This window comes from Pithys albifrons, chromosome 2, assembly GCF_047495875.1.
Source record: "Pithys albifrons albifrons isolate INPA30051 chromosome 2, PitAlb_v1, whole genome shotgun sequence".
NCBI classification, from domain to species: Eukaryota; Metazoa; Chordata; class Aves; order Passeriformes; family Thamnophilidae; genus Pithys; species Pithys albifrons.
This window is the reverse complement of record NC_092459.1, coordinates 63,467,384-63,493,005: the sequence shown is the minus strand read 5'-3', so window position 1 is coordinate 63,493,005 and position 25,622 is coordinate 63,467,384. Positions and strand designations below refer to the sequence as shown.

Genomic DNA, 25,622 nt, shown 5'->3' with positions numbered 1-25,622 from the left:
CACCTTCAACTAGTTTTCCAGGACCACATCCAGACAACTTTAGTATATCACCAAGACAGAGATTCCACAGTCTCTCTGGGCAGGAGTGACAACTGTCTGTCACCGTGTCCAGTCATCCTCACAGTAAAGAAATTTTCAGAGGGAACCTACTGTGTTTCTATTTGTGCCCATCCCTTCTAATCTTGTCTTTGGGCACCACTGAAAATAATCATAGAATTGTTAAGGATGGTAAAGACCTTTAAAGTTCATCAAGTCCAACTGTCAACTTAGTATCACCACCATGCTCACCACTGAACCGTGTCCTTTGCACCCTCCCTTCAGGTATTTACATGTTGATAAGAACCCCCTGAGCCTGTTCTCCAAACTAAAGAATTCCAGCTCGCTCAGTCTTCCCTCATATCAGACATGCTACAGTTCCTTAATTATCCTTGTGGCACTTCAGTATAAATCTATTTATTCTGCCTCTCCAGTATGTCCACATCTCTCTTGTACTGAGTTCCAGAACTGAACGCAGCATTAAGGGGTGGCCTCACCAGTGCTGAATAAGTTATCACCACCCAGCACCTGTAGGGAACACTTTATCTAATGAAGCCAAATATATCATTTGCCTTATTTGCAGCATTGTCATTCATGTTCCTGACTAATGTTCAACATGATGTTCAATAAGATTCCAAGGTCCTTTACTGTAAATCTACTTTCCAGCTCTATGGCCCTCTGCATGTACTGGTTTCCACTGGCAGTACCATTTGTGCCCAAATGGAATAACAATAGGGTATAGAAATCAGAGGGCTGGATGGACTTTTGCACTCTCTTCACAACATCCTGAATTCTGGCCCCTGCCAGGCAGCAAACTTCTTTAGACGATTGGTCAGGCTTACTGATGAGTGCCTCTCTCCCTCGCAGCAGGGAATCACCCATTTCAATGTCTCACTATTTCTTCCTGGTAGCCTTGCATGTTAGTTGAACCAGGTCTTTTACTGGTCGGAGCATCTGGCTTCTCTTCAGTTATGAGGGCAGCCATTTGCAGTGGCAAGTTCTTAGCTAGAGTAGGAGCCATTGTCTTGGCACAAGAAATAGTCAAACTCCATCATTCCCCTTCTCCAGAAGTTTTGCTTACTTTGATCATGGGGGTAGACAACGACTACCTCTGCATTGCAGGTGGAGACTGATAGTCTTCAAGCTTTTGTGTCTCAGAGAAGACTATTATCTCCCTTTAATTTCTGTGATGCTGCACAGTCTGCACACTTCTTCCTGTATCTCCTGCACTTACCAGCACAGCTCCTCCAAGACAGCATATCTCCTGCAGAACAGAGGTCCCTGACACCTCCTGCAGTCTGGTACTTGGAGTGCTGCAGATCCTCTCCAAAAAACTGTCTGTGTGGAAGCCTCTGCCTTAGCACTGTTCCTACATCTACTGGGGAAACTGCCCTGTTACTGCCCTGTTACCAGCATATCTGAGACTGTTAAGAGTAGCAGTTTCAGCTGAGGCCCCCTTATTTCACTCCTACTTCACAACCTGCTGCACAGACTGGTGGGTCTGTTGGCTGCACCCAGGGTAGGTGCCCCTTTCCGCTCCCCCTCTCGACTGGTTAAAGGGTTCTTGACCCTTCCTAATCAGAGGGACCTGTTTCAAAGACTGCAGGTGTGCTGGATCTGCAGCAGCTGCCAGGAGCAGCCAAGGATCACCCCAAGGGATTCTTCTGCCTAGAGACTGAAGGGCTTACAGCCTGCAAACTCCCCAGGAGAAAAAAATAATGGAGTGCAATAGGTATATGAAGCTGTTTAAAAAAATAGTAGTTCTACAAGGAAAAGCAAGAACATTGGGCACCAGGGTTCATGTCATATAAAGATCAACTCACGGTGCATGAGTCTGAGAAGGCACCAAAGGCAGCTAGGATCAACAGTTATATTCTACAGAGCTATACTGTCCTTGAGATTCCTAAGGGTTAGACAGATGTGTGGCTAAGAAAATCCTTCGCTAAGCTCATGTATCTTAGGTTACTGTTTTCTCATTCAGTGAAGGGTAGGACTTGGAAGTGAGGAAGCCCCTGGCATCATACACGTGCAGTAGATTTCTTTTCGTCCTTGGAGCAGAACTGGGGCAACCTCACCACTTGGCCTGTCCTATAGGCAAGATCTTGTTTGGGTACTGATGCTGTTCACATATGTTATTCTGTCATGCCACTGATGGTCTTCCATGATTAGAAGGATACAATCCCAAAATATGACCTCTTCAGCTGATCAATAACTCTGACATAACTTCAGTTATACTTACGAGAACATTTTCATCAGCTTCCATGGGCTTCAAAGCTTAGTGGAAAAGCTGCAAAAAGAGAAAGTTTTGTGTACTTAGGCTCTGTATTATATTTTCATATAATGTAAATCTTGGAAGAGTAAAAAAAAAAAGTTTTAATACCTTTTGTCCTTTCAAGTCTACCCTCCAACTCCTCCCACCCCCTCAAAACAACCCACTTTTCCAAAGACAGGGCTATTTTACATGAACTGATTTTACTGATTTAACGTCAACAAGCAGTAAGTAACACTAACTCAAAGCTATTGAAGATTTTCTATTAAATTAACATAGTAAAGCTCATGGATGTGGCTGGGGGGTTGTTTTTCCTTGGTTGTGATGGGTTTTGGAGTTAGGTGGGTAGGATTTTGGGGGGAAATGAAGAGAGAATAAATAAAATTGAGGGTGATTTATATTTTTTCATTTTGGCTTTTACTCTGAAAGAAATCTATTGGATTTGATTTCTGCTTTAATTGAGTAATTTCTAGTGTTTTCTAGGAATGCAAATGAGGTAACTTTCTGAATAGGATGAGGCCTCATACTGGACTACTCATTTTACAATGGACTGCAATTTTCCTTCCTGGAGACCAAAATCTATGCAGTCCAACAGTAGACACTAGAGTTTGTTTTCCAGAGATATGCCAAGTTAGCAGCTATTCAGGTGATTTCATTTCTTGAACACAAACACTAGTCAACTCTCTGAGTGATTTTCCTTTGACTGGTAGAATGGAGAGGTGACAAATTGGTGCAGTGTACATGATGAAGGAAAACATACCAATGTTTTATTGCCAGCAAACTTCCTATAAAACTCACCCCTCTGCATGTGAAAGAATCATTGAGGAAAATGGGAGAGGATACAAGACTCTGCTGAAGCAAGCAAGGAAGGATTTCCAGAAATAGAGCCACACTTCTGAAGAATTTCTAACAAGTTTTTGCTTTTACTAGAACTAGGTATTTAAGATGTGTGCTACTCCTCACACATGATATTTGTTTTTGTTTGAAAATAAAATCTAGATCATAAAATAGACCCCACCTACTGGCTTCCAACAATTTCAAATCAAAAATAGAAAAGCAAACAAATACATATTTTCCTGGCTCCTAGTTGTTTCTATTCAAAAATAGAAAGAAGCACTTTCTATAAGTGGCTCAAGTTGAAGTAATACCGTGATGAGGAGAGATGTTATGGCCAATAATCTCAAGGATGTTTAGAAATCACAGCTAGTATAAACAACCAGAGGAAACACCTTTAGTTATACAAGCACATTAAGTCTGAGCCACAAACACAGAGCCAGAAAGCAAGGGAATAACAGACCATATTATAGTAATTATTGTGACATGTGGCCTTTTTCCTCTCATTTCTTTATTTCATGTGTGCCTTGGGTTTGGGGAGGAACTGCACAGCTTTGAATCAAACACAGTACCAGGAACAAAAGCAGAAGCATTAGTTAACTGGCAAGGAAATGTTTCCGCCTGTGTACTTTGTGCCAAAGGAGCTGAAATGGACTTCAGCAAACCCTTCTCAGTGACTTTAACTCAAACTTTTGTTTAGTTTCCAGAAACTGGATAAGCTAAGCAGTCTTTGAGCCAGCATCCAGCTTTCAAAAGAAGCATTGACTTCTGTCTCATTCTAGTTAAGACTATAACTTATTATTCCCTGAGTAATGAAAGACATTTTTAAAAATTGCATGTTCGCTGCAGAAATAACTCTCAAACACTTAACCTGAGTTTATTTCTCCTAAGTAAACCCAACCCGAGTGAGATTAGTTACTGTGAAAAGGCACTGGGATTTTTATATCCACTCAAGTGTACTCAACTGTTGCAAAACTAACATTTCAGAAGGGCATAACTTGTTTATCTCTGCACTACAGTGAAATAAGTGATTCCTTTCAATTTTTTGCAGGTGCACTGGGGGAAAACTATCTATACTTTCTAAACAGTCATGTAAATTAGGAGAAGGAACTGGATAAATCTGGCCACTCAAATAGAGCTAGTTGATAGCCACCTTATCTGATGGTCCAGCATGAATTTGTAGGGGCTGTCCCTGGGAACCATAATCCCCCATCCCCAATAATAGGCTGCAGCTGCTATCCCCTGATGAGCAGTGCCCCTCACCTTCCCTCTGTGCAGTGGTAGGTGGTCACAATGTGGCAGCCCAGAAACGTGCACAGGGCTGGTAGTTCTGCCAACAGAAGGGCTTCTCACTCTACGAAAGCTACACCTGAACTCAAGAGATTTGCAAGCCAGTGAGAGGTTCATAAGAGACAACATTTGAGTTCACACCATCAGGAGGGTGTCCTGATTCTTAAGTGGAATAGCTGCAGCAGAAGACTTGGCCCAGATCACCACATTTTACAGAACTCAGAGTGCTGTATTACAGACTGGAGACAGACATGGGTATCCTTGTCCTGACTTGGGTGGATACTGAATTGGAAGAAGGGTGTCACCCCCAAAGGTGGGTGTGGGATTCTAGCCCTTTTCCTAAATCTCTCTCTTAGCAACAAGAAATTCTAGGAGCAGAAGAAGAGGAAAATCCCCCAGCCTACAGATTAAAGAACCCACATGGAAAAATGTGCAACAGGATTGCAGTCTGCTGTAGTGAATGTTCAATTTGCTAAAATTGAAAAATGCAACAAACTAAAGACATAAAATAAAACAAGGCACAGTTAAAACTCTCCCACTCCAAAGGGCCTCATAAACAATAAACCAAACTTGAATCTCTCACTTTCTTGAAGGTAAATCCAGTGGATGTACTGGATAAAAGCAAAGGGGATGAATTTACATTATCAGTTTGTAAACTATACCTACCTTCCTTTTGCTTTTTTTAGAGGTGTCCAATACAACTCATGTAATTTCAGTCTAAATTGAATATGGTATGTCAAATGTGGTTTTAGTTAAAATTTTTCTAAGTGAAATTTTTGAAAGCTTTTTTTATTTTAACAACTGAATAAATATCAGTGTGCATGGTTTTATCAATCTCACTTTGCTCCTGCTCTTTCAAGAGGAGTCATAAGGAAGTAGGTACATCAGTAATAGCTGATGCAACAAACGTGGAAACACAGCGTCTTATCAGAAATATCTTGTAATCACAGATAGATGTAGTCCATTTGACTACATCATCTCTTCTGAAATATATAGAAAAGTCTTTGTAAAGATTAAAGCTAATTTGAAAGGGTGGAAAAAAGAGAGAAAAAAATAAAACACTGAGGTTCCAATGATTCTAGTTGCAAAAATCAATCTTAGTTCATTAGTAATATTCCTCTTGGGGAAGTCAAAATCCATGAGGCCTGGTGCTGGCTCTTACCAATTACAGGCTACAGTGAGTACATCAATTTGCAATGATAGTGGTATAAGCCTGCCAGACATGCCTTCCAGGCATGCCACAGATAACATCCAGAGTGGACATATGCCTTCCTGCTTCTGAGCAAAATATTTGAGATATGCAACATAACTCAAACTATTTGTGTTGCCGAAACACCCAAAATTTACTTAGCTAAGTTCCTATTCAGATGGCATTGACACAGACTACTCAAAAAGAAAATTTCTGCTTTACCGAGCACCAAGCCAGAGCTGTAGACAACCTGGAAAATAAACTTTGAGTCTTCTGTTTACATTTCTCACACTGTTCACCAACTTTAACCTCTATGCTTGTTTTCTTTTTATTCAGCTCCCTGCAACAGTCTGCACTTCAATGGGCAATGAATTGACAGGTGATATGAAACTAGTGATAGTGCTGCCAAAGTTTCCCACAAAAAATCAATGATTACTTAATCACATATCTCACCAGACATTAGGAATCGCATTGCCCCAGTTTATAGCACCGCTTGAAGCACTGTCCTGTGGCAAGGAGACAGCCTTACATAATAGTTCTAAATTATCACATTACCTCTAACTGGAGTTCTTGCAACAATGCAGAGGGAAAGTAATCACAGGGATAGCAAGCTCATAATTGTCCTTTAGCTTACTAGAGTTCAATTTAATCCAACAGAACCTTACCATTAACCATGAATTAGTCAGATCTAGTCAGTTACTTAACTGGTTAATCAGCTATCTAAATCAACTCTCTAACTTGTACAAGGAGTTTCTTGTAGATTTTCTCTGACTTACTGGCTCACCAGGGAAGATGGATATTAAATTGGTGCTTTGCCTCAGGGCAATGACAAACAGACATTAAGGCACAAAAGTTCATGGACCATCCCATCCTGGATATTATGACCCACCCCATGACTTCATATTTCCAAACTGCAGATGAAACTACACCTTCAACACTAGCATCAAAAGGAGCAAGTCCTTTAAAGTACAGTCATAAGACATAATTGTTAGACTATATTTTCAGCTTTGGCCACAATGGATAAATTTAAACTTGTTGAACAAATGTTACACTTTGAAAAGACAAAAGGATTATTTTCACAGGTTTAACAGCAAGAAACTGCATTTTTCATATCTTGTACCATTATATTGTAGAATACCATTGCTTATAACCTTGTTTTCAAATGCATTTGGAATTCCTCAATCCCCTCACCTGCAAGCAATTCCAAAAGATAACTTCTGACTCTGTTTGAGAGAAAGCCAAGAAAAACTGGAACAAAGTTCACTGCTCCTGTGTTGGAGACTAAAAGGGTCTGGAGACATCACCCTGCTTGGATCATGGCCATGTCCTCTCAGTCCAGCTGGGAAGCCTAAGAGTGGCAGGTTGTGTGTGCTGACAGCTCTGAGCAAGCAGTTGCAGGAGTCAAAGCTCACGTGCCTTTGGAAAGAGAGGGGCTGGAAAGAAAGCAGAGGTTCAGCAGAAGACATGTGTTGCAGCTGCCTCAGTGGCCTCACAGACCAAAATGCAAAGTCAAAACAGCATGCTTAACAAAGTGTGTCTGCCCCAAACTCCCTGTAGTGTTGAGTTGATTCCTAGTGCTGCTGTGTTTGAAAGTCAAGGAAGAGTTTGCAGAAACATGGAGTGCAATGCTGCAATTCCTACTACCTCCTGCCTGCCTTTTTTTTTTTTCCCTGCTATGGCAGCCAATAAAAGCAGGCAAAGTTAAGTTGGCTCGAGAAATGGATGAAGAGTTGGTGCAGTTAAGGTGTAAGTAAACACTTCAGGACTAAAGAAGCACTTCTCTGGTGTTCTGCTCTCTTCTGAAAATGCACAAGGTTTTGCTGTCCCAGAGAATGAAACACAGAAGGGAACAGGGAAGAAAAAAACACAAAGCCTATGGCCCCTCCTGAGGCAACCATCTAAGCAGTTTCTGTTGAAGCAAGTCCCTTGCAAAAACACACAGATGAGGGAAGAATGACCATAAGTCTCTTTTCTATATTTTTTTAGATCAGTTGTTCAGCAAAGACAGTTTTGAAGGAACAATTCAAGGTCCAGCCCACAAAGAAAGTATGAGGGCATGTTTCACCCCAGCACAAAGGTACAGAACTGCTGCACTATTCTCAAAATGGATTATCGCAGTGACAGAAACCTGAGACATCCTCACTGGAGGGCAGTCCTGACAAACATTCACTGTCACAGCATTGTAGAAGGTTTATGCATTCAGTGGAAGGTAAAAATTGAAAAAATGTGAGTTGAGAGGAAAATGTTCAGAGGGAAAAAAAAAGAAAGAGGAAAGGTATTGTTATCAAAATGAATCATATTTCTTAAAATAAGACTAATAAAAAAAATTTCTACCAGATAGAGCTGACGGGGGTAGGCTGCCTGGCACACCCCAGCTTTCAGCTCTTCCCTGTGCTACTTCAAGAACACACTGACTTCGGGGTCCTTTACCACAACACTGTGGCAATTTCCTTTTGGAGAATTTTTACGTTTTACCATCCAGTGGTCATTGGGGTGAAAACTCACCACGGAGGCATGAGTCCTTCAGGCCAGGAATGGCCTCCACACAGCCCCAAAACACTTCCAGACTGCCCCAGGAGGGGACCAGTCCCCAGCCACACATTGCCAAAGGCATCTTGTGGGCAGGGACAATTTGATTTAAGGCTGGCAAGTCAAGGTTAGAGCAGAAGCCCATCAGTCCTTCCTGTGTTCACAGGTGTTCTCTGGGGCACTGTGGATGGTGTCTTCTCCTCTGTCCAAAAAACCCGTTTACCTGAGCAGTATTCCCTGAGCTGCCACCCTGATGAGTGATGTAATAAGGAGATTCAGTCCTGTTGCAATGTAATATATCAGGACAACAGGAGCATGCTTTTTGCTCCTGCATTTGAGAACAAGAGGCCATCAAAAATTGCTACTGTTTTCACTCTCTGAAGCTTAGATACGAGTCTTCTTTCTTCCAATCAGGCAATGTTCATTTTACCAACAGCACTCCACAAAAGACCAGCATTCACACTTCTGGGGAAATTTCAAGGAAACAGGTTTCAAAAAATAAAGCAAAATTATTATGCTGATTATTAGGAGGATAAAATAGGAAAGAAATAGCTGGGGTACCTGCTGGTTCTTCCATCAAAGACTTCCATTCCACATTCACAAATTTTCAAGAAACTGAAGTCTTAAGAGTCCTGTTTGGTTCTTCATTAAAAGATCAGGAGCACTGAAGAGTTTGTCTTCCTTCCCTCCATTGCAGCACACAAAGTACACGCTCTCAAACATTACCTCTGCAACAGAGCGATCTCAGTGGGGTGAGGTATAGCAATGGCAAACTGCCTTGGCAGGTTTTACCAGAGGAGGGTGGAACTGCTTCCTGCCCTAGAGTGCAGTCTGGTCAGACATACAGATTTGCATATGGTCTTTCTGCCATGGCTGAAAGGCATTTCCCTAGCAACAAGAGAATGGAAAATACTGGACTGCTCACATCACAGCTTCTCCAGAGGAATTTAGCCAGCACCCATTCCTGAACTCAATATCCAGGTCCTTACACTCATATAGAACATAGAATTTCTCAAGGGTTCAGGACAAGCAGGCCAGGAAGCTGGGCAGGCAACTGGGACCCCAATTCTGTTCTCAGTATGTCTGCATTAGACCAGATATGGACTCCTGAGAGACAAAAAAAATCACTTCTACGATGAAAGCTTAACGATATGATGAAAAAGTGTTCTTGCAAAGACTTTGCCTTGGAATCTCTTTTAGTTATCAGTGTCTAGCTTGCTTGCTTCTAGACTATTTCAGCAGTAGATTTGATTTTCTTTTAAAGAGATTAATTCTCATTTTAAATTGCTACCAGCCATATTTACTTTGACTTACATTTGCAATATGCAAGAGAAGAAAGTCTGCTTTGCCACACAAAAAGAGCATATTAAGAAATACCTGCTAGAAGACAGCTCCTCACCAGAGTGGGAAGGGGATCTTGTCCAAGATGGGTAGCATAACAGGCTAGTTGGCCCTGAGAGATGCATTAAAACTTAAAAAACCCCTATGCCTGGTTGCAAATGATTGCTATAGTACTTATCTGCAGCCTTCAGTGCCTCTAGGCATTCAGGATTTATGATGATTCTTGCTTCTTAAACCCTATAGCCTTTGCCAGAACATCTGCACAAAGGAATAAATCAATAGAGATTCCTATTTGCTACTCGTGCAAATAACAATCTGACTTCATCAGACATATGTTTCTTGAATATTGCACAAATTAACACTTTTCTGTACCCTTTTCTAGTGATGTTGCCCTCACTGTAGTAAAATCTGAAAGGAAAGCAGCAAGCCCTTTTCTAATGGAGAAATCAATACGGTGAAACTATTTATGTAGTGTTGCCGTAAAAGTCTGTAAAAAAGACTCCGAGCCAAGTCTTGTAGGAGATAAGATAATGGGCAGGCACTTTAATGAGCAACCCCGCTCATCCAAGAATACATTGACGCGTGCGCAAGCAAGCTCTAAGTTCTATAGTTTTTATACTATAACCTATCCAATCACTACTGTCCACATGTCCAGTTCTACCTCTGTCCTCTCCCAGTTCCCACCCCTGTTGAATTGGGGCTGGGGTTGTTGGGACCCTCTGTCTTCATCCACCTCCTCTTCTTCAGCACACAAAGGTCTCTTGGACGCTCTCCAGGGCTTCGGGTCACACTGCTCCATGTTTATGTTCTCTTCTGATATGCTTTAATCAGGTACCTTGAGGAAGAGACTAAATAGCTGGCAGATCTTAGCTGCCTGTTCTGGAGCAGGGGTAGAGATAGAAGGACTTTATGTTACAAGCTGCTAAATATTAATTCACTAAAATCTACAGCATTACATCTACTGTGTTCCTAAAATCTACAAAATATGAAAATTGAAAAATTAAAAAAAAACCCTTCGGCATCAGTAGAACTAAAAACTGAATTTAATTTTTCACAGGAGCAATGTCCAGATTTTCCCAGAAGATCTGGGGTTTTTTTATGTCATAAACTGTATTTCACCAAACTTGTGTCCTTAAATTCCACCATATTATGGTTCTTAGAACACTCTACACAAAGTTAATCTGTGTCTGTCTCTCATTTTTCTTCTGAGGAAGAAACTCTCTCTCTTCTGTTTTTCTTCTAAAAAGCTCCCAGCTGTTTATGTCCTTTTATATTTACATGAGTGTATTTCAATATAGAGCATCTCCATTTTTTTATGTTGTTATATGCTATGTTATATGTTATGTTATGTTTTTTTATGTTGTTATATGCCCATCTTTCAAATTTTATATTGTAAAAGCAAATAGTCAAAAAAAATTTTAGACTTCTCAGGGTTAAAAAATAGTAAGCAAGACAAAATAAAATTAGTATTATCAGCTATTTAATGGCAATGTATATCTCATAGTAACTGCAGTCTTAATAGTTACTTTTATGATCCTCTTTAAATAAATTATTTTAACTTGTTCCTTCAATTTTCCCTCTCATGCTGTGTGCCATTTTGACAACAGAACCTCCACAAAAGTAAAAATAATTAGTGAGAGGTAAATGCTTTGAGAAAAGCAACCCCACGCTTGGTATTTCCCATTGGAGCAGAGCTTTAATTTATACCAATTAACGAGTCTGAGGCTAGCAGAAGGATTTGAAATGCCTGTAATTTAAATTTTCCCAGTTTAAATCAACTCACTTGAAAACACAATTTTCAAGACTTTTTCTGACACTGGAACAAATATCTAATCTCTCAGGCTTTACTCAAATAAGTGCCAAAATACATCCTCTTTTTCTTGTTCTCATGCCTTCCGGCCTGATATAATAAATTAGCACATCTCTTTTGCAAGAATTCTTAAGCTCAACAAGGTTATAATACTCCTGTCTTGGAAAAGATTGGAAAGATTGAAAGAGCACTACCAAATTTGGACACAGCTCCTCTAGGAATATCACTGGCAGAACACAAATGAATTTCCTCCTCATGCTGAGTGATGATGCCTTTTAGACATGCAGGCAGGACCAAAAATATCTCAGTGTATACATGGCGGACCAAGGGGAACATCTGAATACAGAAGTCCTGTTCAATATCAGAAAGCATTTTGCCTTTCTGGGCAAGAGCTGTTACTGCCAACTTTCTTTTTTTTTTTTTTTTAGTAATGAATGAAAAACTTGACAGAAGTCTAAATGTGAACAAGATAAGTATCATGCATACTTAAAAGAGTTTAACATGCCAGTATGGCAATCTTTTATACCCTATCAACTAATGTGAGATTTATTAAACTAAGTCATTAACACCACAACCATGACCACAGATTTCTCGTCTTCAGGTTATCATGAGCTCTACTTTGTACTTCTCTTCTGGAATCTCAGAGAAACCAACTTTTTTCATTAAAAAAAAAAATTACTCTCCACAGAGATTTTAAAACAGAATAGAAAACAAAATTTGTTAAAAAGTGTGAAGTTCTGAAATCATGTTTTATTACCATGAAAAAAAGCGAAGGAAGTTTTTTAATATGAAAATATGAATTGATAAACTGTCTAACAGCTAAATTATTATTTAGACAAAAGTATTTTTTCTGTTGCATTTCTTTACAATATTAATTCCTTTCTTGCATTAATATTTCTTTTCGATTAGGCCTTTATCCCAACATAGGATGACAAAAGCATTAAGCAGAATCAAGTCACAATATCATGTGGCTTGGCATAAAGTTTAATATCATGGCCTGACATAAAGTTTAATATGTCCTGATTTTAAATATATATTTTTCAAATTATATTACAGTCCTTAAATTTCAATTTTATAACTTATATACAATTAATCACTAACATAAAATTCACCCAAATTCATGAAGTGGACAGACTTTTGACAATCAATCTGTGATTTACTGAGAACAATGAGGAAGAAAAAAATCAAGGCTGTTCCAAACCATTCCAGAGAACTCACTCTCAGTATGCTTGTGTTGTTGGTTTTTCTTTAATGTCTGCCATTCCAGAGTTTAAGCCCCAATTCTCAGCAGAAGAAAGTGTGCTGACCACAGTAATAGGATAAAAGTATGGTGAAAGGTCGAATTCAGGGTAGCCAAGGCTGAAACTCCACAGAGCTTTATAAGTCAGGCCAGAAGGTTGAACAGCTGTTCAGACTGGATGGCAGTCAAATTTTCAGCACATTTCATAATCTGTTGAGTGTGCAAACCAGTTTGTTCCTACTGTGTCACACCATTAACAATGAAAGAAGGGGAAGCAGCAGCAGAGAAAAGATATGGCCTCTGAGCACCCAATGTTCTTGCACATCTACAGGCAGAAACATAGGGCCCAAATATAATATAACAGGATATAGTATAAAGTTATATTATGGCCCAAAAGAAGGAGCAAAATAGCTCAGCACACTAAGTAGCCGTCTCTAAAGTTGTACTAAGGCTTCCATCATAAGACAAACATGCTAGAACACAATCACCACCTCAAAATTGTATCTCATCTGAAATCATTAAAGTGGAGGAAGTGGGAAAAGCCCTATGGACTCAGCAATTACCAGTACAAGACCAAGATGTCTTTTCTGTGGCTTTAGGAACCCAAGACCAGAGTTAAATTGCTGTGATTCACCATGTTTCTAGGATTTTATCTTCACAATGCATCTTTGCTGGAAATGAAGTTTATGCTGGGCACAGACAACACATCCAGAAGATAGGAAAATGCTGGAGAAGCTTGCTTAACCTGCAATGGCGTGGGCTACATGGCTGTTCAGAATACAGATTCAAACTTCATCTCAGAAGGAGGAAAAGTGCTTAAAGTGTTCTGGTAGTACATTTGGACTCCAGATAGAGATACAGACAATATATATAGATTATATGTATAGACAATACAAAAATCACAGTTGAAAAGAGTCATTCCAGTGTACTAAAATGCTGATAGACAGAGAGACAGACAGATAGATAGATAGATAGATAGATAGATAGATAGATAGATAGATAGATAGATAGATAGATAGAAATATTTTTGCTTCTCCATTCCAGCCCTCTTCTCTTCCCTCTCAATTCTCTATCTTGCTCTTATACAAAAAGATGTTAAACAATCAATGTGGAAAGTGCTGCTTCGTACTAAACAGAAACATCTTCACACGGTTAGTTTCTGAGAAAATTTGACTATTTGACACCATTTCCTTTTTCCTTGCACTTTGTGAGATCCACACAAATCGTTTAAAGACTGTATTAGGGAGCTACAGAAAACTTAAACACATAAGCAAATTACTGTTTGTCAGCTGAGACACATTAACTACGAAAGAGCTTTAAGGTAAACTGAATTGCCTAGCAATTGTTTTTGCTTTAGATTAAGAGAAAATAAGCACAATTAATATGACTCAGTTAGTACGATATTTTGATGGTGTTTGTACCCAGAAGCTGCTTCTGGAAGAACCTTATAGACTTAAATGCACCACAGAATAAGAGCATGTGTTCTCCTGAGACTGCATGAAGGAACAAGGATAACAAAAGAACTATACAATGTAACAAAGCAGGGAACATGCAAAGTGATTTACAACATTACCACCCAAAATATTGTTGAAGACACTTTTCTGAAGTATTAGCAACAGGGATTGCAGTATCCTTATTTCCATTATAATGGCCCAGGTGTCCAATACTGTAGGAACAGGGAAGAAAAGATAACTGGTCCTGGCAAGTTCCAATTTAAGACAGGATACAAGAGGAGGATGTTGGTAGGAATCAGACGGCCTCCAAGATAACAGTGAGACAACAATCATCAGGATCATATGTTGGGTCTCAGCATGCCTGATGACAGACATTGTCAAGGTTTGTGTTAGTGCCATAGCAAGTGGCTTTGAAAAATAATGAGAGAGAATACATTCAAATGCTTGTAAAACTAAGAGAGGGATTCCAAGGAGAGAAGGATCCCAGGGAGTTGAAAATGAGAGTTGGTGTTAAGTATGCTTAAAGCTACTCAGAAGTGTAAATAAATAAGATGGGAAATTCATCAAAGAACCCAAGCAAGAAAATTAAACTTGGAGTGAGTTTCTGAATTTATATGAGGTAGTTAACACCAGAGAACAAGAGATTTCAGTAAAAGGGACATGAGATAATGACAGCTGGGACAACAGTGTGTTTCTGTGTATAAAGAGTAAAGACTTTTGAAAGGTAGTTCAGAGTTTAAACAATAGTTTGGAAATGAGGACACAGAACTGTAAAAGGCACTCAGAGCATGATGTCCTTGTCAACTAATGATCAAATATGACAGGAAAGACTGAAGTTGATCATGGTGGCTGGATCCAACTAAAGGCTCAGCTGTGACATATCAGAGACAGGTCAAACTCTACATTTTGAAAAAAAAAAAAAAAAGAAAAGAAAAGAGGTATCTCTGGGTGTTTAGTAGATCTGTCCTTCATAGGAGAACAAGCCATGATGATGTTTGTGAATAAAAACATTTGGGCAAAAGGTACAGAAGTGAAAGGGACCAGAAGACAGTATTATTTCTTCAACCATAAAAAGTATTTTGAGGTGTATCACAACCTCCTGAAAGGCATTTTTGTAAGTGTTCTCGGTAAACAGGTGGAGAACCATTGGCAGACAGAATCACAGATGGTAAGATTTTGAGAGAAGATTTTTGGATAAAATTGAAGGCAAGTACCAGAATAAAAAGATGGCAGAGTAGAGAGGCTTTTGTTCACTGATTGTATTTAATAAAAGAAGTAACACTAGAGAAGGTTCTGGAGAAAAGCAAGGTAGAGACGTCAAAGGAAGATGAGCTCTTCTCAGATGAGGAAGCCGTATCAGCAGAAAAAGCACTTAAAGAAGTAGTAGGTGAGACAGGGCTGTGTTATTATGCTGATGATGTTCTTTTTCCTTCTTGAAAGCAATCCACAGGACCTGCTTGGACTACTACATGGGGACTACTGAAAGCATATGCACAGAGAAAGCATGGCTCAGCTTAGCCAGAGGCAGGAGATAGAGTTAGAGGAGGACAAACACAGTCTATTCACAGAACTTATGCCATAGATGCCCCACAGCAAAAGCAAAAGAAACAGACACTGGAGGACAGCCAGACTGTAACTTGATGACAGGAAAAAGAAGTGAGCAATTAAAGACTAGAGAAAGCTGCAAAAGGGAAATATTTTTAAACATATATGCCACTAAGGCGTAAATACAGTGCACGCACTTTGATGAACTATGTCTTTAGTTGCATGTACTTCTTTTCAGATAAATTCTTAACCGAAAAAAATGTGACTTTGCTTCAGGTGAGAAGGAAATGGAGATGCAGAAAGGGATAATAAGTACAGTTTCACATGCAGCATTACCTCAATGCCCATCTCCCTGTCTAGTTATTGTGCAACACGCAGCACGATTTTATCAGCATTAAGTGACGTCTCAGGTAGGACATTTTCTCCAGATACCAAAACAGTACTAGCTACACTGGCCCATAAATAGCACTAGGTGAGTTGGCAGGTGGTTGAGTGATTCCTTGAAGACACTTCAGTGCACAAAATAGTGAAACTGTTCAACATGTCATTTAGCAAAAGCCCTTTCTCTGGGTTACTGCTCCTACCTTAGGATCCAACAGCAACTGAGAATCTGATAGGACCTCCTCATGACAAGCTTGTTAGTAGCAGGCTGCAAATCCATACCATTTAAGCAAGTGAGTGCACAATGCTGTTGCCTGTATACAGCACCTTATGTCAGAATCTTTATCCAAATCAGTCCTCCTGCTACGAACCCACAACAAAGTCACTATTAATTTAGATTAACCACAGGGAAGTGTGTAAGGGAGGGATTTGGGGGGCAAGAGGAAACATCTAAAATTAACAAGGAGAAAACAGAAAGCATCTTCAAAAATGAGGAAGCCCGTCAGCCTATGTTGGCTCAATGCCTTCCCCAGTCATCTTGCAGGGACTGCACAGAGCTGGCAGAGAGGGTGACATGCTGAGCAGTCATCCCCCAGCTGCTGCACCTGCTCAAGGATATACACTCCAACAAGTGAGATGCAAATGCTGTGTTCTGACTACTAGACAGACCTGCAAGAAGTCAAGTCTCTCACTATGCATAGGGACAAGTAGGAAACAGCTTGCACGAAAAGCTGATGTGAACATTAGCAGCCTGGAATTAATGGCTCTTGCCATTTCTTAAGTGAAACAGAGCTTTCCATCACCCTGTGACAAAAAAAAAAGGGGCAGCAGTGAGGCAGCATGCTCAGCAAAGTCAAGGCAATGCAACATTTTAAAGAAGAGAGCTTCAGCATCCCTGACGCAAGGCACAGAGCCTCCACATCCCACAGGACTTCCACCTGGTCACAATGAGTGCAGAGAGGCAGTTTTTACCTCTAGAAAGTTTCAGCTCAGGGGATGGAACATTCCATAAGAAGTTGGAAAACAATTTCTCTCTCCTTTTTGTTGCAAACCAATGAACATTGGCATAACTGGCAGACAGGAAAATCCTGCCAAACTGAACTGAAGTTCCTGCACAGGGATAATAAATGTTCCAAGAATTACAATTGATACAACTAAACTCAGTAAAGAAAGATATTACCCTACACCCCAAAAAGAACAAGTAGGTAAGTGAATTGTTAAAAAAGTTACTAACCTATGTTTTCTCCAGGGGCATATTGTGTTGAGGAAAACTCAAATCTAGAGGTAAAGTCAGGGGTTTGGGTTTTCTCTTTCAGAGAAAAGGACAGGAAATTGTAACTCCAGCTGTCCTTTTATTCATAGTATGTGTAAGCTCATTCACACAGTACTTTTGCCATGTCTTTACTCATTCAATTTCATGTGTATGAGAGAAACATTAACAATAATGTATTCTAGAAGTCTTTCATATTGAAAACAGAAATAATTCTGCTCAGTGCTGGCACCACAGTGCATTGCAATCTACTCCATTATTGCATCTTAAATTCTGTTTACATGACAATAAATTTGCACATTTTTTTTCTAGAAACCTAAAATCAATAAAGGAATTGCTTCAATTTCCATATGACATATTTTCCTTCACAAATATCCGATTTGCAAGAAATGATCATGCTTACACTGTCACTATGTCCTTTGATGGATCTTAAAACATACCTCTATTAAACTGGTCCAGAAGAGAATTATTCATATATAAGTTGTTCTTTGTCCTCACTCAACAAGCAAACACATTATTTTTAATTATTTCATTATTTTTAGTTATCTATTTGCAGTTTTTAACCAAGCAGAAGGTGGGGGGAGGGTAAAACACAAGATCTTTTACACAGGCCTTTAAAAACAGGCAATTACGTGCCAGAGCGAACTTCCTTTATTGTACCAAGCAAGCATTGTTTCTCATCACCTAAAACTTTATTGCTTTTCAGAAAGAAAAAGACAATAGATGTGACTAGACAGAAATAACTAATACTTGTCACTTAAGCAAAAAGAAATTAGCCACAGCCTTACCAGCAAAGCATTCAGACAAACTGCTGCACTTGTCCCGTCTGTTCCATATACCTTGCAAAACAGAGAGGAAACTCTTACAGAAAGCAGTTGCAATGCTGAAATTGCCCAAGAGGAAACTGATGTCTCTTTTACAAACTATGACTACACAAACCACAAGTCAGGCTTCAAAGCAAGTGCTAAAAGTCATGCCTGCCTGAACTGTTGATGCTGGAACCAAGCCATGTAGAAATGGGGTAAGGGACGGAAATAAAATATTAGAAACATTCCAAGATAGCTGGGGTTTAATTCTTTTTTTGTTTGTTTCACAAATGAAAATTGGTTTAAAACTTGTGCTATCAAGAGTTTCTGAGAAGAGGCTGACAACTCATTGTGGAAGACAGAAGAAAACATACTACAGGTACCCAGGAATGGCACTCCGCAAGCCTCAGTGCAGCCTCTGTTGTAACACATTCTTCAGAACACTCCTCCAGACTGTGCTGGTTTGAAGGTGAACCAGCAGGGGAAATGAACTCACCACGAGAGAGATTATAAGTCAGAGCTAAAATTTAATAATAATATTACAATAACAACACTGATACACAAAGGAAATTGCTTTCAACTCACAATACCCCAGCAGTATAACCCAGTGTCCTGGGGCACAAACCCAAGGGGGTTTGTTTGCCCTTCTGCTGAGACCCCTGTGGCTCCCCCAAGTCCAGAGCAAAAGGAAAAGGAAAACCTGTTGGTGCAGGCGAGGGCTGTGGTCTGGGCGAGAGCGGTGATCTCCTGCTGTCGAGGTCCTGCTGCTGCTCTGGATCCGACGAGAAGGTCCTGAGGTCTTCCTACCCACCACTTATGTACCCTCAGGGAGCACTCAGTCCCTCCCCCTGGGCGGGGACTCACACAATGGGTGATTAACTCTGGGAGCCAGGGGTTGTTGAGCTGTTGATGGCCCATTAGCAGCTCCGCCCCCCTCAGGCTGGGTGTGAAGTGATAATGGCTCCCTGGGCAGCTGCTGCTAATGGCCCATTGTCCTTGGGGAATGAATAGAGGGGGTGGAATACACAGGTTTGATCACCACCACACAGGGTTAGCTGGTCCCTCCAGCTGAACTAGGACATTATCCACCCCTTATTCCACTCCATCTAGTCATTCCCAAATTAACCCCCTTTTTACCTATACATATATATACACATGTATACAATGAAACATTACAAACTCTTCTCGCTCAAAATTAGGTCCCCTTGTGGTACACAACGTGTTTCTCCATCTTTTTGCATTACCCACCAAGTGCAACCAGGTCCTTGAGCAAAGACAATCCCTCGGGTGGGTTTGCCTTTGTTTGAGGTGGGACTAACCCAAACAGTCTTTCCTAACATACCTCTCATATGGACCACAGGGACTTTATCTCCATCTACAGTATTCAAGAGTTCTGATTGGGCAGGGCCAGCTCGATTGATGGAGCCCCGGGTGTTGACCAACCAGGTGGCCTTTGCCAAATGCAGCTCCCAGTGTTTGAAAGTTCCCCCACCCAACGCCTTCAAGGTTGTTTTCAGCAGTCCATTACATCGCTCAACTTTCCCGGCAGCTGGAGCATGGTAGGGGATATGATACACCCACTCAATGCCGTGCTCTCTGGCCCAGGTGTCTATGAGGCTGTTCTTGAAGTGGGTGCCGTTGTCAGACTCTATTCTCTCTGGGGTGCCGTGTCTCCACAGGACTTGTTTCTCAAGGCCCAGGATGGTATTCCGGGCAGTGGCGTGAGATACGGGGTATGTCTCCAGCCATCCAGTGGTTGCCTCTACCATGGTCAGCACGTAGCGCTTGCCTTGGCGTGTTTGGGGAAGTGTGATGTAGTCAACTTGCCAGGCTTCCCCATACCTGTATTTCGACCACCGTCCACCATACCATAGAGGCTTCACCCGCTTGGCCTGCTTGATGGCAGCACATGTGTCACAGTCATGGATAACCTGTGAGACACTGTCCATAGTTAGATCCACCCCTCGGTCACGAGCCCATCTGTATGTTGCATCTCTGCCTTGATGACCAGAAGCATCATGGGCCCATCGGGCTAGAAACAATTCACCTTTATGCTGCCAATCCAGATCTACCTGAGAGACTTCAATCCTGGCAGCTCGATCCACCTGCTTGTTGTTACGATGCTCCTCATTAGCCCGGCTCTTGGGTACATGAGCATCTACGTGACGGACCTTCACACTCAGCTTCTCTACCCGGGCAGTGATGTCCTGCCACATCTCAGCCGCCCAGATGGGTTTCCCTTTGCGCTGCCAGCCGGCCTTTCTCCAGCGCTCCAGCCATCCCCACAGAGCATTGGCCACCATCCACGAGTCAGTGTAAAGGTAGAGTCTTGGCCACTTCTCTCGTTCGGCGATATCCAAAGCCAGCTGAACAGCTTTCAGCTCTGCGACCTGACTTGATCCATCTTGTCCTTCAGTCGCTTCTGCAACTCGACGTGTAGGACGCCATACAGCTGCTTTCCATTTCCGGCTTGTCCCTACAATGCGGCAGGAGCCATCTGTGAAGAGAGCATATCGCTTCTCCTCTTCTGGTAGCTGGTTATATGGTGGGGCCTCCTCAGCTCGTGTCACCTGCTCCTCTTCTTCTTCAGAGGACAATCCGAAACTCTCACCTTCCGGCCAGTTGGTGATGATTTCCAAAATCCCAGGGCGATTAGGATTCCCTATCCGGGTTCGCTGCGTGATCAGAGCGATCCACTTACTCCATGTGGCATCAGTGGCGTGATGGGTAGAAGGAGCTTTTCCTTTGAACATCCAGCCCAACACTGGTAGTCGGGGTGCCAGGATGAGCTGTGCCTCAGTGCCAATCACTTCTGAGGCAGCTCGAACTCCTTCATACGCTGCCAGGATCTCTTTCTCAGTTGGGGTGTAGCTGGCCTCAGATCCTTTGTATCCCCGGCTCCAGAATCCCAGCGGTCGTCCTCGAGTCTCCCCAGGTACTTTCTGCCAGAGGCTCCAGGATGGGCCATTCTCCCCGGCTGCAGTGTAGAGCACATTCTTCACATCCTGTCCTGTCCTGACTGGCCCAAGGGCTACTGCATGGGTAATCTCCTGTTTAATCTGCTCAAAGGCTTGTTGTTGTTCAGGGCCCCACTGGAAATCATTTTTCTTCCGTGTCACAAGGTAGAGAGGGCTTACAATCTGACTGTACTCAGGGATATGCATCCTCCAAAAGCCCACGGCGCCTAGGAAAGCCTGAGTTTCCTTCTTGCTGGTCGGTGGGGACATAGCTGCTATTTTGTTGATCACCTCTGTTGGAATCTGACGACGCCCGTCTTGCCACTTCACTCCTAGGAACTGAATTTCCTGAGCAGGTCCCTTGACCTTACTTCGTTTAATGGCAAAACCAGCTCTTAGGAGAATCTGGATTATCTTCTTTCCTTTCTCATAAACCTCCCCTGCTGTGTTCCCCCATACAATGATGTCATCGATGTACTGTAGATGTTCTGGAGCCTCACCCTTTTCCAATGCAGTCTGGATCAGTCCATGGCAAATGGTGGGACTGTGTTTCCACCCCTGGGGCAGTCGATTCCAGGTGTACTGCACCCCCTTCCAGGTGAAAGCAAACTGCGGCCTGCACTCTGCTGCCAACGGAATGGAGAAAAAGGCATTGGCAATGTCGATGGTGGCATACCACTTGGCTGCCTTGGACTCCAGCTCATACTGAAGCTCCAGCATGTCCGGCACAGCGGCACTCAGGGGGGGTGTGACCTCATTGAGGCCACGGTAATCCACCGTCAGCCTCCACTCTCCACTGGACTTTCGTACTGGCCATATGGGGCTATTAAAGGGTGAGTGAGTCTTGCTGACCACCCCTTGGCCCTCCAGCTCACGAATCATCTTGTGTATGGGGGTCACAGAGTCTCAGTCAGTGCGGTATTGCCGACGGTGCACTGTGGCTGTGGCCAGCGGTACCAATTGTTCTTCAACTTTCAGCAGTCCCACAGCAGAAGGGTCCTCTGAGAGGCCAGGCAAGGTGCTCAGCTGTCTGATTTCCTCTGTCTCCACAGCAGCTATGCCAAAGGCCCAACGCAGTCCATTTGGGTCTTTGAAATATCCATTCCTTAGGTAGTCTATGCCAAGGATACATGGGGCTTCTGGACCAGTCACAATGGGGTGTCTATGCCATTCCTTGCCAGTCAAGCTGACTTCAGCTTCCAGTACAGTCAGCTGTTGGGATCCCCCTGTTACCCCAGAAATAGAGATGGATTCTGCCCCGACGTATCCTGATGGCATCAACGTGCATTGTGCGCCAGTGTCCACTAAAGCTTTGTATTTCTGTGGGTCTGATGAGCCAGGCCACCGAATCCACACAGTCCAATAAACCCGATTGTCCCTCTCCTCTACCTGGCTAGAGGCAGGGCCCCCCTAGTTCTGGTCATGGTATTCACTGCGCTCTCCCTGTGAATATGACCGGGAGGTTCCTTCAAGAGGATCAGGCATAACATCATCATTCCTATACTGTCTGGAGCCTTGCCCACGAGAGACCGGAGCAGCCTTCAACCTTGAAGAATTGCCTGTGTTAGTTGTGCCTCTTTGCAATTCACGTACCCGAGCTGCTAAGGAAGAGGTGGGTTTCCCATCCCACTTCCTCATATCTTCTCCATGCTCATGGAGGTAAAACCACAGATTGCTGCGTGGAGTGTACCCTTTCTCCTTAGCTGGGAGACGCCTGCTTCTGATGGCGGAGACTCTTGTTTGTTCTGGAGAGATATGGAAGAGTCCTTCCTTAATCTTCTCTTCCAGTTCAGCCAGTTTTGTTTCCACAGCTGAGACATGGGCTCGTAATGGAGCAGTGACAGTGTCTTCATAAATCCTGAGTTTGCTGACCAGTGCACCCACCTTGTCTTCTCCCTCTCTCCACTGCAATGTTGCAAGGTAGCGAGAATACATTTCTGGCCCAAGTCGTGCAAATTTTAACCACATCTGGGATGTGCACTGGACACCATCTGGACTTTTAGGGAATCTCTCATCCTCTGAAAAGATTATCTCCAGTACGGCTAATTCCCTTAAGCACCGGATACCTTGTTCCATCGTGTTCCACTGTCCTTGCTGTACGTGGAGGTCCTCCTTACAAAGATATCTCTCCCTCACGCTTGACAACAGTCGCCGCCAGAGGCTGAGAGTTTCCTGTCTCTTTCCAATGCCCTGATCAATGACAACATCTCGAGACAGGGATCCCAGCTGCCTTGCCTCACTCCCATCTAGAATTGTATCATTGGCTGCAGCATCCCAGATTCGAAGTAGCCAGGTCAAGATGGACTCATTTGCCTGTCGTGTGAACTCTCTCCGGAGCTCACGCAGCTCTCCCAGGGATAGGGACCGGGTGATTATTTCTGGCTCCATTTCTTCTGCTTGAGATGAAGGTCCTGACTCTTCCTCGTCATGCACTATACGAACTGATTTGGTCTTTGATTTTCTTTTCTGGACAGGGGCAACTGCTATCGGTTTCTGTTGTCCTTCTGGCTCCTCCATGGTTTGCGTGGACATGGTGCTGGTTGATGTATCTCTCTTCCTCTCTGGCTCAGTCATGGTCTGGGTGGACATGGCGCTGGTTGATGTATCTCTCTTCCTCTCTGGCTCAGTCATGGTCTGGGTGGACATGGCGCTGGTTGATGTATCTCTCTTCCTCTCTGGCTCAGTCATGGTCTGGGTGGACATGGCGCTGGTTGATGTATCTCTCTTCCTCTCTGGCTCAGTCATGGTCTGGGTGGACATGGCGCTGGTTGATGTATCTCTCTTCCTCTCTGGCTCAGTCATGGTCTGGGTGGACATGGCGCTGGTTGATGTATCTCTCTTCCTCTCTGGCTCAGTCATGGTCTGGGTGGACATGGCGCTGGTTGATGTATCTCTCTTCCTCTCTGGCTCAGTCATGGTCTGGGTGGACATGGCGCTAGTTGATGTATCTCTCTTCCTCTCTGGCTCAGTCATGGTCTGGGTGGACATGGCGCTAGTTGATGTATCTCTCTTCCTCTCTGGCTCAGTCATGGTCTGGGTGGACATGGCGCTAGTTGATGTATCTCTCTTCCTCTCTGGCTCAGTCATGGTCTGGGTGGACATGGCGCTAGTTGATGTATCTCTCTTCCTCTCTGGCTCAGTCATGGTCTGGGTGGACATGGTGCTGGTGGGTTTGCTCCTTTTCTCCTCCTCCTGATGATGCTGTACCACACCAAGCAGTGTGCGGTAGGCAGTGGCCAGGGCCCAGCAGGTTGCTGTGAGCTGCACATCTCTGGGACTACCAGAGCATCTTCCTTTCACATAGCTTAGCATTTTGGCAGGGTCCTGCAGTTGTTCCGGGGTGAATTTCCAGATCATTTGAGGAGAGAAGGTCTCCAAATACTGGCCCATATCTTCCCACTTCCCGTGCCACTCAACATCATCCGCTCCCAGGGCAGGCCTCCAGCAAGTCTCCTTAGAGAGCCCAGTTCTGACCCTAAACATGGTGTATACAGTACAGAGGAGACAAAGCAACACTAACAGCAGGATTATGCTGTCCCTAACATCAAAAGGAAGCTCAATATTTTCAATGATTGTTGTAGCAGAGGTGAAAAGGTGGAAGTAACCATCTCCGCCTGTTTTCCCCACAGTCTGGGTGCTATTTTTAATGAGACCCCAGAGGTAACAACCCAAACCAGGACAGGCAGACCAGACTGAATATACATTCACAATGAAATTCATTGCTTCTGATGTTATGACAACATAAACATAGTATATTAATAAAGCAATTTTGATCCTTCTCCCTGGTATTAAAGAGAGCATCAAAACAGGCACATGGTTCCCCATGTGTCGAAATATGAACAGGCCCAGATACACCATCCACATGAATACATCAAGCAACATGGTAGTCAGGGAGTTTCTGTACCCAAATACACAAAATGAAATTGTAGTTCTGACTTCTCTCTCGTGCCCCACGTTGGGCGCCAAAAGATGTGCTGGTTTGAAGGTGAACCAGCAGGGGAAATGAACTCACCACGAGAGAGATTATAAGTCAGAGCTAAAATTTAATAATAATATTACAATAACAACACTGATACACAAAGGAAATTGCTTTCAACTCACAATACCCCAGCAGTATAACCCAGTGTCCTGGGGCACAAACCCAAGGGGGTTTGTTTGCCCTTCTGCTGAGACCCCTGTGGCTCCCCCAAGTCCAGAGCAAAAGGAAAAGGAAAACCTGTTGGTGCAGGCGAGGGCTGTGGTCTGGGCGAGAGCGGTGATCTCCTGCTGTCGAGGTCCTGCTGCTGCTCTGGATCCGACGAGAAGGTCCTGAGGTCTTCCTACCCACCACTTATGTACCCTCAGGGAGCACTCAGTCCCTCCCCCTGGGCGGGGACTCACACAATGGGTGATTAACTCTGGGAGCCAGGGGTTGTTGAGCTGTTGATGGCCCATTAGCAGCTCCGCCCCCCTCAGGCTGGGTGTGAAGTGATAATGGCTCCCTGGGCAGCTGCTGCTAATGGCCCATTGTCCTTGGGGAATGAATAGAGGGGGTGGAATACACAGGTTTGATCACCACCACACAGGGTTAGCTGGTCCCTCCAGCTGAACTAGGACACAGACTCAATCTTCTGGGAGCCCCCAGAGTTCAATCGTGGATCCCAGGTGGTGGAAGAACCCAGGGCAGCCTGA

At 43.0% G+C, this 25,622-nt stretch overlaps 1 protein-coding gene across 3 annotated transcripts in view; it reads right to left on the bottom strand.

Annotated features, from left to right (window-relative positions):
• Positions 1-18,062, bottom strand: part of IPCEF1 (interaction protein for cytohesin exchange factors 1) — a 63,220-nt gene extending 45,158 nt beyond the window's left edge. For 2 of the 3 annotated variants that reach the window (XM_071549283.1, XM_071549285.1), the window contains exons 1-2: positions 17,977-18,062; positions 2,276-2,323 (exon numbers count right to left, since the gene is read on the bottom strand). In XM_071549283.1, the coding sequence (XP_071405384.1) occupies positions 2,276-2,299 (24 nt within the window). In that variant the 5' untranslated portion in view covers positions 2,300-2,323; positions 17,977-18,062. Of the gene's footprint in view, positions 1-2,275; positions 2,324-16,890; positions 16,929-17,976 lie in introns of those variants that run through there. The other variant, XM_071549284.1, reaches the window with a different exon arrangement.
• Positions 18,063-25,622: the final 7,560 nt, after the last annotated feature.